Raw genomic sequence first — 13,835 nt, forward strand, 5'->3', positions numbered from 1 at the left:
CTCACACATCTGAGGTGTATATGTGCCAGCTGTTCAGGAGCAGTACACTGTAAGCCTCAGTTTCACCACGTTTAAAAATGAAGATAATAAAAGGGTCCATCTCCAAAACGGCTTTGAAAGTTAAATAAGCTAAAGCACAGGAAGATGATACTCATATCTGACATTAAACAACTGTTATTACTATTATCTATAAAATGGGCATAACAGTGGTCTACTACATAGGATTCTAAGTGCAGAACTGTTTCTGGTAAGTATAAAGTACTATATAAGTGATTAATGTTGTTATTACCATCATCATGATGTGGTCAGGCCGCCCGCCAGTCCATCTGAATTTGTTTTTTTCTCACGCCCCTCTGCACCGTGGGATCTTAGTTAGTCCCTGGACCAGGGATGGAACCCAAACCTCCTGCAGTTGAAGTCATGAGGAAGTCCTGAAACCACTGGACCGCCAGGGAAGTCCTGAAAGATGTTTTAATCAATTTCATCCTTTTATTTTGTAAATCCCTTTCCTCAGCCCGGCCGGTGGCCCCAGGATGTTTGCCGGGTCCCTCTGTACCCAGACTGGGCGCGGACATCCTTGGGCCGGGGATTATGACCCTTCTGGACCACAGGCTCCCATCGCCCCGCCCACAGGCCAGGACCGCCTGGATCTCCATGGAAACCCACCAGCCACAAGGGGGCGTGACGCCCTGGAGACGGATAGGGTCCTCTGCCTATTGGGTCAAAGTCATCTCAGCAAGGGGCGCAAACGGGGCCTCTGACGGGTGCGTCCTTGCGGGAAGGCGGGAATACGGCGACGGGCCGCCGGGACTGTACCGTCTCTACCAATCAAGGGCCGAGATGGCAGTGATGGACAGGCGTAGAGGGAAAAAGCCAAGAGTGAGGGCTTTCACCCAACCGGCGGGCCGCAGTGTTGAGCAACGGCCAATGAAGAGGCGGCAGGGGTGGGGCGAAGAGGCCGGTTGCTCCGGAAGTGGAGGGAGGGGGTGAAAATGGCGCCCAGCTCGAAATCGGAGCGGAACAGCGGGGCCGGGAGCGGCGGCGGCGGCCCCGGGGGCGCCGGGGGAAAGCGGACAGCGGGGCGGCGGCGGGAGCACGTCCTCAAGCAGCTGGAGCGGGTCAAGGTGAGGCCTGGAGTCTCGGAGGAGCGCGTCGGAGGGAAGGGAGGAGGGACGAGGGAGGCGGCGGGGAGGGAGGGCGTTCGCGGGGTGAGGGGTTGGGGGCGGAGCCCCGTGGGAGGGGGCTTGGAGGAAGGGGGTTGGGCGGGACCCCGGGGAGAGAGCTTAGATTGGGGGGCTGCGGCGGGAGTTTGGATGGAGTGAGTTGGGGGCGGGGTCCCTGAGAGGCGGCTTGGATGGAGGGGCTGGGGGCGGGTTCCCGAGGACGGGCTTGGATGAAGGGGGCCTTAGAGGCCGCTGGAGGAGTGAGGAGAAAGGGGGCGACGCAGGGTCAGACTCGTTTTTCAAAACCCTGCTCCCCCGGCCACTCCGTTATGGAGCCTTACCGCCCCCTTGGCACAGTCTCTGCTACCGGCTTTGGGATTCCTCCGCCTGGGGTTCCTCTGTCTGTCCAGCTCTGACCACAGGAGAGCTGGGAGTTCCTTTAACTGCCTCCCCCATTGAATGGGAGGGAGCTCCCTGAAGAGGGCCTGATCTTCAGCTACCTGAGCAAGGCTCTTGTCTCCCCATGAGACTAAACTCTCAGCGTGCTGGAATCTTTTTCCCCGTCGGGTTGCCAGCTCTGGGAGGGCACGCGTGTAAATCTGCTGTCAGGTCAGCAGCAAGTGGGGCAGGTCTGTGTCTCCGTGGGTCAGGAGTCCTGCCGTCTTCTTCATCAGGCTGGGAACTCTGTGAGGGCAGGGCTGTGTCTTCTCCTTTTGACTAGAACTTCTGGAGCAGGGACAGTCCCCACCCTCAGCCTGATTGCTCCCTGGGTTGGGCTGTGGCTCCGCCCTTAGCTTGGAAGCTCCGTGGCCGGGGACTGTGTCCCCCGGGCAGCCTGGGCCTCACTGACAGGGTTATTCCACTCTGGGATCCCCTCAAGGGCTGGGCTGCATCTCCCCCATTAGACTGGGTAGCAGGATCTGAGGTGCCCTGATTGCTCAATGCTCAACTTGGGCCTGCTCCCCACCCAAAACCTTCCTTGAAGTTTTGGGATGAGGGAGTCAGTTGGAGGGCAGATGTTAATTGAGAAGGGGGAGTCGGGCAGGAGATGGACAGTCACTGGTCAGGCTTACCCCCACAGGGACCTAAGCGCCCCGTGTATAGGCTAGTGGATTGGGAACAGGTAAGTGGAGTTGGTCAAGCCCCCATCTCAGCTTCCTTAGTGATCCTCAATGTCCACAGCTCATTGTGCCTTCAAGTAGCCTTCAGGAAGACAGCTAGGTGGCCCAGTGTGGGCCAGGGGTGACTGAGGGAAGCAATGCCAGTGATAGTCCTCATAGCCTGGGAAGAGGAACGTGTGAAAATGTCAGTCACTCAGTCATGTCCAACTCTTTGTGACTCCATGGACTATAGCCTGCCAGCCTCTTCTGTCCATGGAATTCTCCAGGCGAGAATACTGGAATGGGTTGCCATTCCCTTCTGCAGGGGATCTTCCCGACCCAGGGATCGAACCATGTCTCTTACGTCTCCTGCATTTGCAGGCAGGTTCTTTACCATCTGAGCCACCAGGGAAACCGCAGGCAAGAGGAACCCTTAGGCTGTGGAGTTGGGAGGGTGGCATGAGGCCCTGGTGGAGAGACAGGCTCAAGCCATTCACACCTTCCAGAGCTTGGACCACCCTGAACCGTTATGGTTGGTAGGAAGTAGGCCTGTGTGGCTGGGCTGGACCCCAAAGGTGTTGCTCTGCCTTGGGTGAGGGGAGTGGGGGAGCTGCAGGCCGCTTCTACCACATAGTGTCTCAAGAGCCCTGGCTGCCCCTTCCCCAGATCAGTGGGCAGCTCTCTCCTCGCCTCTTCCGGAAGCTGCCACCCAGGGTCTGCGTCTCTCTCAAGAACATTGTGGATGAAGACTTCCTCTACGCAGGGTGAGGCGAGGGCCAGGCAGGGGTTGGCGGGGTGGGACGGTCGGCCGGCCCTGACCTGGCCTTTGGCCCCTCCCTGCCATCCCCACAGACACATCTTCCTGGGCTTTTCCAAGTGTGGCCGTTACGTTCTCTCCTACACGAGCAGCAGTGGGGACGACGACTTCTCTTTCTACATCTACCACCTGTACTGGTGGGAGTTCAATGTGCACAGCAAGCTCAAGCTGGTAGGGCCAGGCCACCTCCCTTTCTGACCGCATGACCCCACTCTGAGCTTCAGGTTCCATGGCCACAAATTGAAGATAGTGTGCTCGCAGGGCCGTTGTCAGGACTCCAAGTGTTAGGTCGAACTGTAGGAAATTGCCATCTTCAGAGCCCAAAGTGGGTAGATGGCAGGATTTCCTATGGTCTGACGGCTCAGAGCAGGAGGAACCCATGAGGTCTGTTAGAACCAAGCAGGCTGCTGTGCCTGGTTTAGCCCTGACCTTGACTCCTCGAATGTCCCACCCCAGGAGGTGAGTGCTGTTACCCCAGTTTCCACGTGAGTTCAGAGAGGTGAACCGGTCTCAGGGTGGGTCGGGCTTGGAACCGACGGGTCTGCTGTGTCCTATCCTAGGCCTGGCTTCCCTGTGTCCCCTACCTGTGAGGGGAAATTCTTATGCACCTCCTCAGCGTGTTCTCAGGATGGCAGAGCGGGGTGTGGGGTGAAGGCTGCTTGGGGCTCCCTGGCCCGAGACTGTCTGCCGGTGCAGCCTCAGGTTGGCCCCGGCCCACTTGGACCCCACCCCCACGAGAACCTGCTGCTCAGGTCCGCCAGGTGCGGCTCTTCCAGGACGAGGAGATCTACAGTGACCTATACCTGACCGTGTGCGAGTGGCCCAGTGACGCCTCCAAGGTCATTGTCTTCGGCTTCAAGTGAGACTTGGGGATAGGGTGGTGGGCAGTGGGTGGGGGCGGGCGCCCAGGCCAGGCTCTGAGGCTCCGCCGGCCCCCAGCACCCGCTCAGCCAACGGCATGCTCATGAACATGATGGTGATGAGCGACGAGAACCACCGGGACATCTACATCAGCACCGTGGCCGTGCCGCCGCCGGGCCGCTGTGCCGCCTGCCGGGACGCCAGCCGCGCCCACCCAGGTGAGGGGCTGGGGGCCTGGGGCGCCGGGCGGCCTGCTTCCCTGCCCCACGGCCACAGCTGAGCCCGCGTGGCCTGTGTCGCTGCAGGTGACCCGAGTGCGCAGTGCCTGCGGCATGGCTTCATGCTGCACACCAAGTACCAGGTGGTCTACCCCTTCCCCACTTTCCAGCCCGCCTTCCAGCTCAAGAAGGACCAGGTGGTGCTGCTCAACACCAGCTACTCTCTGGTGGCCTGCGCCGTCTCGGTGCACTCGGCAGGTAGGCTCCCGGGTCTGCCCACAGGCCCTGCGTACGGGCTCCCAGCCTCGGGACCCTGTGACCCAATTACTTGACGTCGGTGCCATCACTACCCCGCATCACAGATGAGGTGACTGAGACCCTGGAGAGGTGAGGTCCCTTGTTCAGGAAGTGGCAATGTGGGCTCCAAACGCAGCCACCCTGCCCCCTCCAGCCCCGCCCCAGCACTGCCTACTGGAACTGTCCATGGGGCTAAGAGGGGCCATATCTGGGGTATCTGCCACAGCTGCCACCAGTGGCCACTCGACAGCGGCTCATGTGACCAAGGAACTGAGCTGCTTAATTTTAGTGACGTCAAGGTCAGGTAGCCACATGTCCCCCATGCCGGACAGATTCGAAGAGAGAAAGGTTGATTAAAAACCTAAGGGAGTGGTCAGTGGGTAGAGGGCCATCTCTTGGTTTTGGCTGTTGTTGACAATGGGGCTGGGGATGCAGGGCTCCTGCTCTCCCAGGGCCTTATGGCAACAGAGGGTGCCTGTGGCCCAGCAGCAGCCCTGCGCACAAGCGTGTCCGAGGATTTAGTGGCAGCAGCTGGGGCCCGCCTGGCATTTGGGAAGGTAGGACTGGGTGGTTACCTCCCCCGGATCATCAGGGAGTGCCCCAGCATGCCTGTCTGTGGACAGTGTGCCTTAAAGACATGTTCACGTGCAAAAGAAACACAAGGAGATCTGTAACCTGTTACTGAGGCTGTTTATATATGAGTTTAAAATGTGTTCCCGTTATGCCAGAACCCAGTCCAGTAAAGATGACCACTGGGACTTCAGTGGTCCCAGGGGTCCAGAGGTTAGGAATTTTCACTGTGAGGGCCTAGGTTCAGTCCCTGGTTGGGGAGGACCTAAGATTCTGCACACTGAGTAGCATGGCCAAAAAAAGGCATCAACTGCCTGCATTTAAAATGATTGCCCCTTGGGGAGGGAGGGGATGGACGTGAGAAGAGGTTTCTGTATACATGCTCGTGTGTGTCTGCCCAGTTGCTTCAGTCATGTACAACTATGACCCCATGGACTGTGGCCCGCCAGGCTCCTCTGTCCATGGGGATTCTCCAGGCAAGAATACTGGAGTGGGTTGCCATTTCCTCCTCTGGGGGATCTTCCCAGCCCAGGGATTGAACCTGGGTCTCCTGCATGGGCAGGTGGATTCCTGGCCTCTGAGTCACTGGGAAGCCAGGGGTGTGTTATATGTGTATATATAACTGAGCCCACAGACCAGCAAGGGGCAGTGCGCCTTGTCCTCGAGCTCTTCCAGGGGCCTCCCATCCCTGCCCTGGCCACCTGTACCAGCATGGGCAAGGCTCTGCTTCTCGCCAAACCGTGATCCCCCAAGCTAGGCCTGGATGGGTCAGCTGCCCCCCACCCCGTTAGGAAGGACTGCACGGGACAGGATGTGGCCGTGTGCACACGGCCCAGCTGAGGGGCACTGTCAGCGGATTCGACACTCCTCTCACCCCAGGAGGGTATTTACACAGAGGGGGAGTTTGACGCGAACATTTTCCACTCATCCGCCTCCTCTCCGGAAGTGCCACCACCCTGGCAGACAGGAGTGTGTTGGCATACTTGTATTATTTCTCAGTGTGACCTTGGACAAGTTCCTCTGAGCCTTGGCCCTGAGTCTCTGAACTGAAAGGACAGCTCCCCTTTACAAGGGCTGCTTCTAGGGGGGCCCAGTGGAGTGGGGCAGGCAGAGCCCAGGGCCCGGTGGTGGTGCTGCTTGGCGGATGCATTGGGTTCTCCACATTGAGATTCTCCACAGGGAGATCTGGCCCCCGTCAGGTGGAGCCACAGAGAGGCCTGGGATCCGGCCAGGCTGTGCCTGTGCTGGTCTGTCTTGAGTTGAAAAGGACAGAAGACAGTGTGGTAAACTGTCAGCCTTATGTATTTGACTATGCTGGGTCTTCACTGCCGTGCGGGCTTCTCACTAGTTGCAGAGAGCAGCTCTCCAGTTGTGGTGCGTGGGCCTCTTGTGGGGCGGCTTCTCTTGTTGTAGAGCAGAGCCCCCAGGTGTGCGGGCTTCAGCAGTTGTGACCCGAGAGCACAGGTTCCGTTGTGGCGCGCAGCCAGCCTTGGTTGCTCCTGGGCCTGTGGGATCGTCCCAGATCAGAGATTGAACCTGTGTCTCCTGCATTGGCAGGCGGATTCTTTACTGAGTCCCCAGGGAAGCCCTTACGTAGCTTTTATCTTCTGTCATCATCATAGACTCTCAGCTCCCCAGTTCGGTTCAGTCACTCAGTTGTGTCTAACTCTTTGTGACCCCATGGACTGCAGCACGCCAGGCTTCCCTGTCCATCACCAACTCCCAGAGTTTGCTCAAACTCATGTCTGTCAAGTCGGTGATACCATCCAACCATCTCATCCTCTGTCATCCCCTTCTTTTTCTGCCTTCAATCTTCTCTAGCATCAGGGTCTTTTCTAATGATTCAGTTCTTCACATCAGGTGGCCACAGTATTGGAGTTTCAGCTTCAGCATCAGTCCTTCCAATGAATATTCAGGACTGGTTTCCTTTAGGATTGACTGGTTGGATCTCCTTGCAGTCCAAGGGACTCTCAAGAGTCTTCTCTAGCACCACAGGTCAAAATCTTCGGTTTTTCGGCGTTCAGCTTTCTTTATGGTCCAACTCTCACATCCATACATGACTGCTGTTATCCATACATGTCAGCTCCCAAGGGCAGGGAATTTTGTCTTATTCCCTCCTGTGTCCTCAGTATGGGGCATATGGCAGATGCCTAAGAGGAAGGTTTGAATGAACATGTGTGTGTGTGAGTCCTTTTTCCGTTTTGGTTGGTTCGGACTGATGGCAGCATATGTAAGTCTTCTTGAAGGGCCTCCTCTTGGATTTCTAAGATCCACACCTGCCCCCGACCCCCGCCATCCCCGCAGGGTAATGAGGGAGGTCAGGAGAGCGTTCTGACCTAAACTCATCTATTGACTTCTTCTACCTCCTTCACTTTTTATTTTTATGTTCCAGGAGACAGCAACTTCTGCCAGATCCTATACGACCACACCACCTACCCCCCGGCCCCTCCCAGTCCCCCTGGACCCCAGAGCCCAGAGTTGCTCCCTGTTCTCCCCAGCCTCTGCCCTGAAGCGGCCCCAGCCTGGCCCTCTGGGACCCCCGATCCCTCGCCTGCCATTGCCAAAGCCAAGGAGTTTGTGGCTGACATCTTCCGCCGGGCCAAAGAGGCCAAGGGTGGGACCTCGGAGGAAGTCCGGCCACCCCCATGCCCAGGGCCCTCAGGCAGCCGCTGCCGCCTGCCTTCTGAGCCCCTTGGCTCAGGTGGGGAGGCGGTGCCCCGGGACAGCCCCCCTGCAGCAGAGGCACCTGCCCTGGAGCCTGGATACGTCAACTACACCAAGCTCTATTACGTGCTGGGGTCCGGTGAGGGGACGGAGCCAGAGGATGGTGAGCGGGGAGCCCCTCTGGTGGGCAGGGCCCCAGGCATGGGAGGCTGGCCTTGAAAGCCTCTAGGCCTCCCACTGCCATCCCTACCCCCTTGTCCTGCCCACTCAGAGTTCGAGGATGACAAGATCTCCCTACCCTTTGTGGTGACCGATCTCCGTGGTCGCAACCTGCGGCCCATGCGGGAGCAGGCCGCTGTCCAGGTGGGTGTGGGTGGTGGGGAGGCCAAGGGGCAGCTCCTGGGGCACCTCCTGGGATGGCGGTGGGCGCAGTTCTCCCCCTGCCCTTGTCCACAGGGTCAGTACCTGACAGTCGAGCAGCTCACACTGGACTTCGAGTATGTCATCAACGAGGTGATCCGCCACGATGCCACTTGGGGTCACCAGTTCTGTTCCTTTAGCGACTATGACATCGTCATCCTGGAGGTGGGTCCAGGTGTTGAGCAGGGCAATCCAGGGCCTCCCTCTTGGTGGCACTCTCAGTAGCTGTCACGTCCAACCCCCGCCCCCCAGGTCTGCCCAGAAACCAACCAGGTCCTCATCAACATTGGCCTGCTGCTCCTGGCGTTCCCATCCCCCACCGAGGAAGGCCAGCTCCGGTGAGTGGGCAAGGACCCGCCCTCACCCTTGCCCAGCAGGGCCTGCTCTCATGATAGCTCAGTGCGGGGAGCTGGCATATGATAAAACTCCCCTTGACTCCCCAAAGCTTGGATAGGCTCTTCCATTATTGTTCCAAAGGTAAAAGCCCCTTAGGGTAGCCTGGGTTCAAGCTCAGGGACCCTGTAGTTCCCCACTTTGTCTCGTGCTCACCAGCTTTCCCTCCTGTAGACCAAAGACCTACCACACCAGTCTCAAGGTGGCATGGGACCTCAACACAGGCATCTTCGTGACAGTCAGTGTGGGCGACCTCACTGAGGTCAAAGGGCAGACCAGGTGAGGCAGGGTCAAGGCAGGGCAGGGCTGGGTTGGGCCCAGGGCTGGGAGAGTCGCTCATACCCTCTTCCTCAGTGGCAGCGTCTGGAGCTCATATCGCAAGAGCTGTGTGGACATGGTCATGAAGTGGCTGGTACCTGAGAGCAGCGGCCGATACGTCAACAGGATGACCAACGAGGCCCTGCACAAAGGTGGGGCACTGCCCTGACGACAGCTGGGGACTGGGGTCCTGGTCCTGGGGCTGGGCGGGGCCTGGAGCGGGCGCTGATTGCTAGATGTTGCTGAATGAAGGAGCTCGTTGACTGAGCAGTGGCATGGGGGTGAAGGCTAGGGCAGCCCAGGCCAGGGCCAGGGCGCCAGCTCAGATGTGGCACCTGGTGGCCCCCCAACTATTCATTCATTCATTCAGCAGACATTAACTGAATGGCTGCAGGCCCGAGGCAGAGATAACCTGCACCTGCCTTGCTAGAGCCTTCTGGGCTGCCATCAGGTCAAGGAAAGAGAGAAGCCTCTCCTGCAGACTGAGCCGGCTAGAGGTTCCAAGGCCTTGTCCTCACCTTCCCCTGTAGGGTGCTCACTGAAAGTTCTGGCAGACAGCGAGCGATACACGTGGATTGTGCTGTGAGGGCCCGGCCGCCCTGGACACTGACTCCAACTACCTCCGCGGCCTGGGAGCTGGCCGCCTTCCTGGTAGCCGCCAGCCGGCCGGCCGACCAACCAACCGACCAAGCGATGACCGGCACTAGTGTTAGGCTGCGGGAAGGGGGCTGGGCCGGGCAGCCCCTGGTGGCCTGAGAGTCTGGACGCTTCTTATTTATGCCTATTTAAGTGGGGAAAGGGCAGAGGGAAGAGAGCCCCCTGCCCCGCCTGCCTTGAGCGCCCGCCTTCACCCTAAGCTGGGCGCGGGCGCTCGTTCCTCGAGAGTTCGCCCCTTTCCTCAGTTACAGGTGTGGACATGGCCCCCCACACAGCCCAGGGAGGCCAGATGGATCCCAGACCCCTGCCCCGACCACTCTCCGTCTCCCCTACCTGAGGTGGAGAACCTAGTGGCCGTCACACCTCCCCCTCCTGGCCCTGCTGTTCCTCTTCACATAATAAATGTTTTATTTCTGAACCTCACCAGTTCCCTTCATTGCCTGCTACTCATGAGCTCAGGGCCCAGCTGGCCCCCCTCCAGCCCCCAGGCTCCCACCAAAGCCCGGCAAGTCAGCAGTAGCCAAATATGACAGTGGAATTTATTGTGTTTTAAGAAAGACTACAAAAAAGATAGAAAACAGCTCGGCACACTAGACTACCACACGTGTGGACACTTTCACCGCCAGAAGGGAGGCCCAGAGGAGTGGGGGAGGGAGTGGGCAAACCACTCCCAAAGGCTGTAGCACGCAGAGCACACAAAATAGTGATTTTTATACAATAGGTCAGGCGTGTTTTTTTTTTTTTTTTCCTTTTTTCGCTTTTTGCCATAAACATCTATCTCACAGGTTGAAAACACTGAGAAAACCGGAACAGATAAGGCCATGATGGTTGGAAAAAAACCCAACAAGTTACCGACTCCGCTCACAAATCGCACAATAGTCATGGGCGGGGGCGGGGGGCAGGGGGGCAGAGGTCCCACACACGGAGGAGAAGCATGGTCTCCAGGAGCGGAGGTGGGGGTTGAGTAGGAGCGTGGAAATTCCATTACAAACCAGCGGCAAGGGGGCTTGGGAGCTTGGATACGAGCAAGCGGAGCACCCAGCCCCGGCTGGGGCAGGCGTGGGCACTCTGGGCCCGCTGCCTGCAGCAGGCCCCTCCGGGCTCATCACCCGGCCCAGCCTGCTGCTCTTTGGAAGCCAGAGATGGTGCCCCTTCTGCCCTCCCCCTCTGTCCAGGCTGGGCAGTGTCCCCTTCTGGGGCTGTGGGGCACGGGAGGGTCCAGCGCTGGAGAAGATGCGACACCCACAGCTTTAATTGCACTTATACCAAGGAGGGGGAAGCGGTGGGGTTACTGAGGGAGGGGTCCCGGGGCTGCTGCTGCCGACAGTGGTGGGTCCCCAGGTGATGCCCACCTGCGCCCACCCGGGGCTCAGGGCTGGGCCCAGGACAGGCTGTGCAAAGCCAGCGAGCTGAATAAGTTAACAGTTCTGCAAGGTAGGGGGCCTGCCTGCCTGCCCCCTTGGGTGGCGGGGGTGGGGCTGGGGGAGGGAGGGAGATGATGCAGCCTTTGGGGCCAAGCTGGCTGCCCCAGGGGGCACCTGGGCACGGCGGCGGGTTCCTTAAGGCACGTCTTTTGTGTCAGAGTTTGCAGCTGCGGCTCCGCCTGGCCCTGTGATTGTGCGGGCCCCATGGGTGGGGGGGTACCCCCTAGCCTTCCCTGTCTTGGAGGCCCCCTCCTGGCCCTGGCCGAAGCTGGAGCGGTGACAGCGAAGCCACAGAAGCTGTGAGGGACCCTGGCGAGGAGGGGCGACGGGGAAGGGCGGGCGGGTGGGGAGCGGAAGGCCAAGGGCTTAGCTGGAGGGCAGTGCCTGCACGAAGAGGCCGCGCGCGTCTGTCCGCGCCAGCTTGGCTGGTGGCTCCAGAGCCTCGGGGCCCAGCGCGGGCGACTCGCCGCCGGCCGCGAGCGAGATGTCCTGCGGCAGCTCATCCTCGCTCTCCTCTTCTTCCTCCTCCTCCTCGTCTGGGGCACACGGACCGGGCCTGGCTCAGCACGGCGTGACCGCGCCACCAGGCCCCTACGCGGCGCCCCAACTGGCGCCTCCTCCATCCCAGCCCCCCTGTACCGACCTCCGGACTCAGGTCCTGGCTTTACCTACCTTTGTCCGGGTCCAGGGGGTTCAGAGAGGTGGCCAGATTGGCGAACTGTAAAGTGGGGAGAGGAAAAGGGGTGAGGGTCCCGCCCAGGGGCGCCCCGCCCCGTGCCCTCAGCGTCCCGCTGTGCACACCTCGCCCATGACGGCGATGGGGGTCTCGCCCTTAGCCTGGGCCACACGATGTTCGATCAGGTAGTACATGTACTCATCGTAGAGCAGCCTGATGAGATGGAAGGAGCCGAAGCTGGCGGCGCTGCGCAGGGTCAGGTCCCGGATCACCATGGAGCTGGAGGCGGCGACAGACAGGAGCCCCTCAGGCCCAGACCCACCTCTCGCCCCACTTCCCTGCCATAAGAACCAGGCTTGAGCAAACGAAGCTACCACCACCCAGCCCTGAACAAGTTTCCCCGGGGTGTCCGTCAGAGAGGGGCAGGGCCCTAGACCCACCCACTTGCAGCAGAGTCCTGGCCTTCTTAAAAGGTATCAGAGTGCCTCAGGGAGGCGGGGCTTTCTCTGGCCCCACCCTCAAGGAGATGGTCCTCGTCTAGCCCCACCCTCCTCGAAGAGGCGGGGTCTTCTCTGGCCCTCTTTTGCCCTGCCTGCAAAGCGAGCGCTTCCCGCCCAGCCGGCGCGCACCTGTAGAACGACCACTTGAGGAGGAAGAGCTTGGCGGCCTTGGGGAAGCCGGTGCTGCCCTGGTAGGGCTTGAGCACCTGGCTCACGACGCCGTCCAGCCAGGCCGCCCACTGCTCCAGTGAGTTCTGCTGCTGCAGCGTCACTTTGAAGTCCTGCTCCAGCCGCTGCACCACGCGGTCCTCGCAGCGGCACACCCACGAGGCCTGCTCCTGGGACAGAGCAGGAAGGCAGGTGCCCGCGACTCAGCCGCCACTCCCGGGGCCCGCCCCGCCGGGCCACCCCACGCTCGTCGCCTGCCCCGCCGGCGCTAACCTGCACATTGGCGAAGTCCACGCGGTTGAGATCGCTCAGCATCTGGTTGATCTGCGCAGTGTTCTGCAGCACAGCGCGCGCCGCCTGTGCCAAGTGGTTGAGCGACGTGTAGCGACGCAGGGTCTGCGCGAAGGCGCCGGCTGCTGCCACCTGTGGGGCCCCAGGCTTGTGGTTTTCTTGGAATTCACCCTTGCCCCCGCCCACTCAGGTCCCTTCCCTCACCCACCGTGACCTCTCCGAGCCTTTCTTTCTCCAAAAAGGGAGAAAAAACCTTGTTGCTTTTGTTGGGAGATAAAAGGGTCAGGATTTTTAAACTTTGGGTCATCAGCCATACAAATAATGCGTCCAAAAAAAAAAATCAATGTATCTGAACAGTATTATTCTTCATCAAAGCACACAAGATCTGGGAGGGCACTGCCCAGAAAAGGCACCGCTTCCATAACCTTCTGCTTCATTCTGTTTGGATTATTATTCCCTTGAATGTCAGCTCCGGGAGGGCTGGAGTTTTGTCCATCTTGGTCACTGCTGTGCTCCCAGCACTTAGAACCAGGCCGAGCACACAGCAGGCACTCAATAAATGCGTGTGTAATAAACGAATGAATACATAAGTCTTGCTAATTCCGAAGGACTCCCCCTGGATCCAGCTTTCAGTTTCTCCACAGACCAAGCCCAGCCTTCTGTCCAGCAGACCCTGGGTATCATTCTTCTGACATCCAGTCTTGTTAGCATTTTCAGGACTTTAAAAGCTTTTCTTTCTTTTTTCCTTTTGCTCAAGAGCAAGCCCATCCCATCTATCTCCAAACATCTTGGTAGTTAGTGACTGTGTAGCACTGACAGAGACGGCCATCATTCTGTTTCCTTATAGGTGTGGTTTTTTTTTTTAACATTTTATCTCTTTCTGAACATCTAAAGCACTTTCTGCTGAAGCTCTCTGAAGAGAACTACCTCAAGTTTGCATTTGGTTTTTATTTTAAGATGATGGGTTGCATACAGAAATACCACAAATGGGTTGTGTCAGAAGTGGGCACCTGAGGAAGCTGGCTTGTGAAGACAACACCCAGAGCTCACTCTGAGGGGACAAACATAGGGACGCATCTTAGAGCCTTGGTCAGGCAGAGGAGGCTGAGGTCCCCAGCCCCCCTAACCAGGAGGGAGGGCCTGAAGCTGTGGGCCCAAGCTGGCCCCTCCGTCCCCTACCTCACACCCTCACCTTCACCCGCAGCATCTCCTCGGGGATGTTCACCATGGCGTGGGTGAGCCAGCTCTCCAGGCTCTTGGCAAAGTTCCGGATCGCCTGGGTCAAGGCACCTGGGGGC

The 13,835-nt window shown here is 59.1% G+C and overlaps 2 protein-coding genes across 2 annotated transcripts in view; one reads left to right on the forward strand and one right to left on the reverse strand.

Moving 5' to 3' along the window:
- Nucleotides 1-960: 960 nt before the first annotated feature.
- DCAF15 (DDB1 and CUL4 associated factor 15) lies at nt 961-9,901 on the forward strand. The gene is made up of 13 exons (XM_040240907.1): nt 961-1,124; nt 2,930-3,027; nt 3,116-3,251; nt 3,833-3,939; nt 4,020-4,159; nt 4,247-4,417; nt 7,419-7,853; nt 7,962-8,053; nt 8,147-8,275; nt 8,363-8,448; nt 8,678-8,782; nt 8,858-8,973; nt 9,352-9,901. The coding sequence occupies exons 1-13, from the start codon at nt 993-995 to the stop codon at nt 9,405-9,407; spliced, it is 1,803 nt and encodes a 600-aa protein (XP_040096841.1). The 5' UTR covers nt 961-992; the 3' UTR covers nt 9,408-9,901.
- Nucleotides 9,902-9,995: 94 nt separating this feature from the next.
- The window catches only part of RFX1 (regulatory factor X1), a 33,141-nt gene continuing 29,301 nt past the window's right edge, over nt 9,996-13,835 (reverse strand). The window contains exons 16-21 of the mRNA XM_040240906.1: nt 13,730-13,827; nt 12,520-12,669; nt 12,208-12,416; nt 11,704-11,857; nt 11,575-11,620; nt 9,996-11,438 (exon numbers count right to left, since the gene is read on the reverse strand). Of these exons, the coding sequence (XP_040096840.1) occupies nt 11,269-11,438; nt 11,575-11,620; nt 11,704-11,857; nt 12,208-12,416; nt 12,520-12,669; nt 13,730-13,827 (827 nt within the window). The 3' untranslated portion in view covers nt 9,996-11,268. The remainder of the gene's footprint in view (nt 11,439-11,574; nt 11,621-11,703; nt 11,858-12,207; nt 12,417-12,519; nt 12,670-13,729; nt 13,828-13,835) is intronic.

Source organism: Oryx dammah, unplaced genomic scaffold, assembly GCF_014754425.2.
Source record: "Oryx dammah isolate SB20612 unplaced genomic scaffold, SCBI_Odam_1.1 HiC_scaffold_5, whole genome shotgun sequence".
Classification (NCBI taxonomy): Eukaryota; Metazoa; Chordata; class Mammalia; order Artiodactyla; family Bovidae; genus Oryx; species Oryx dammah.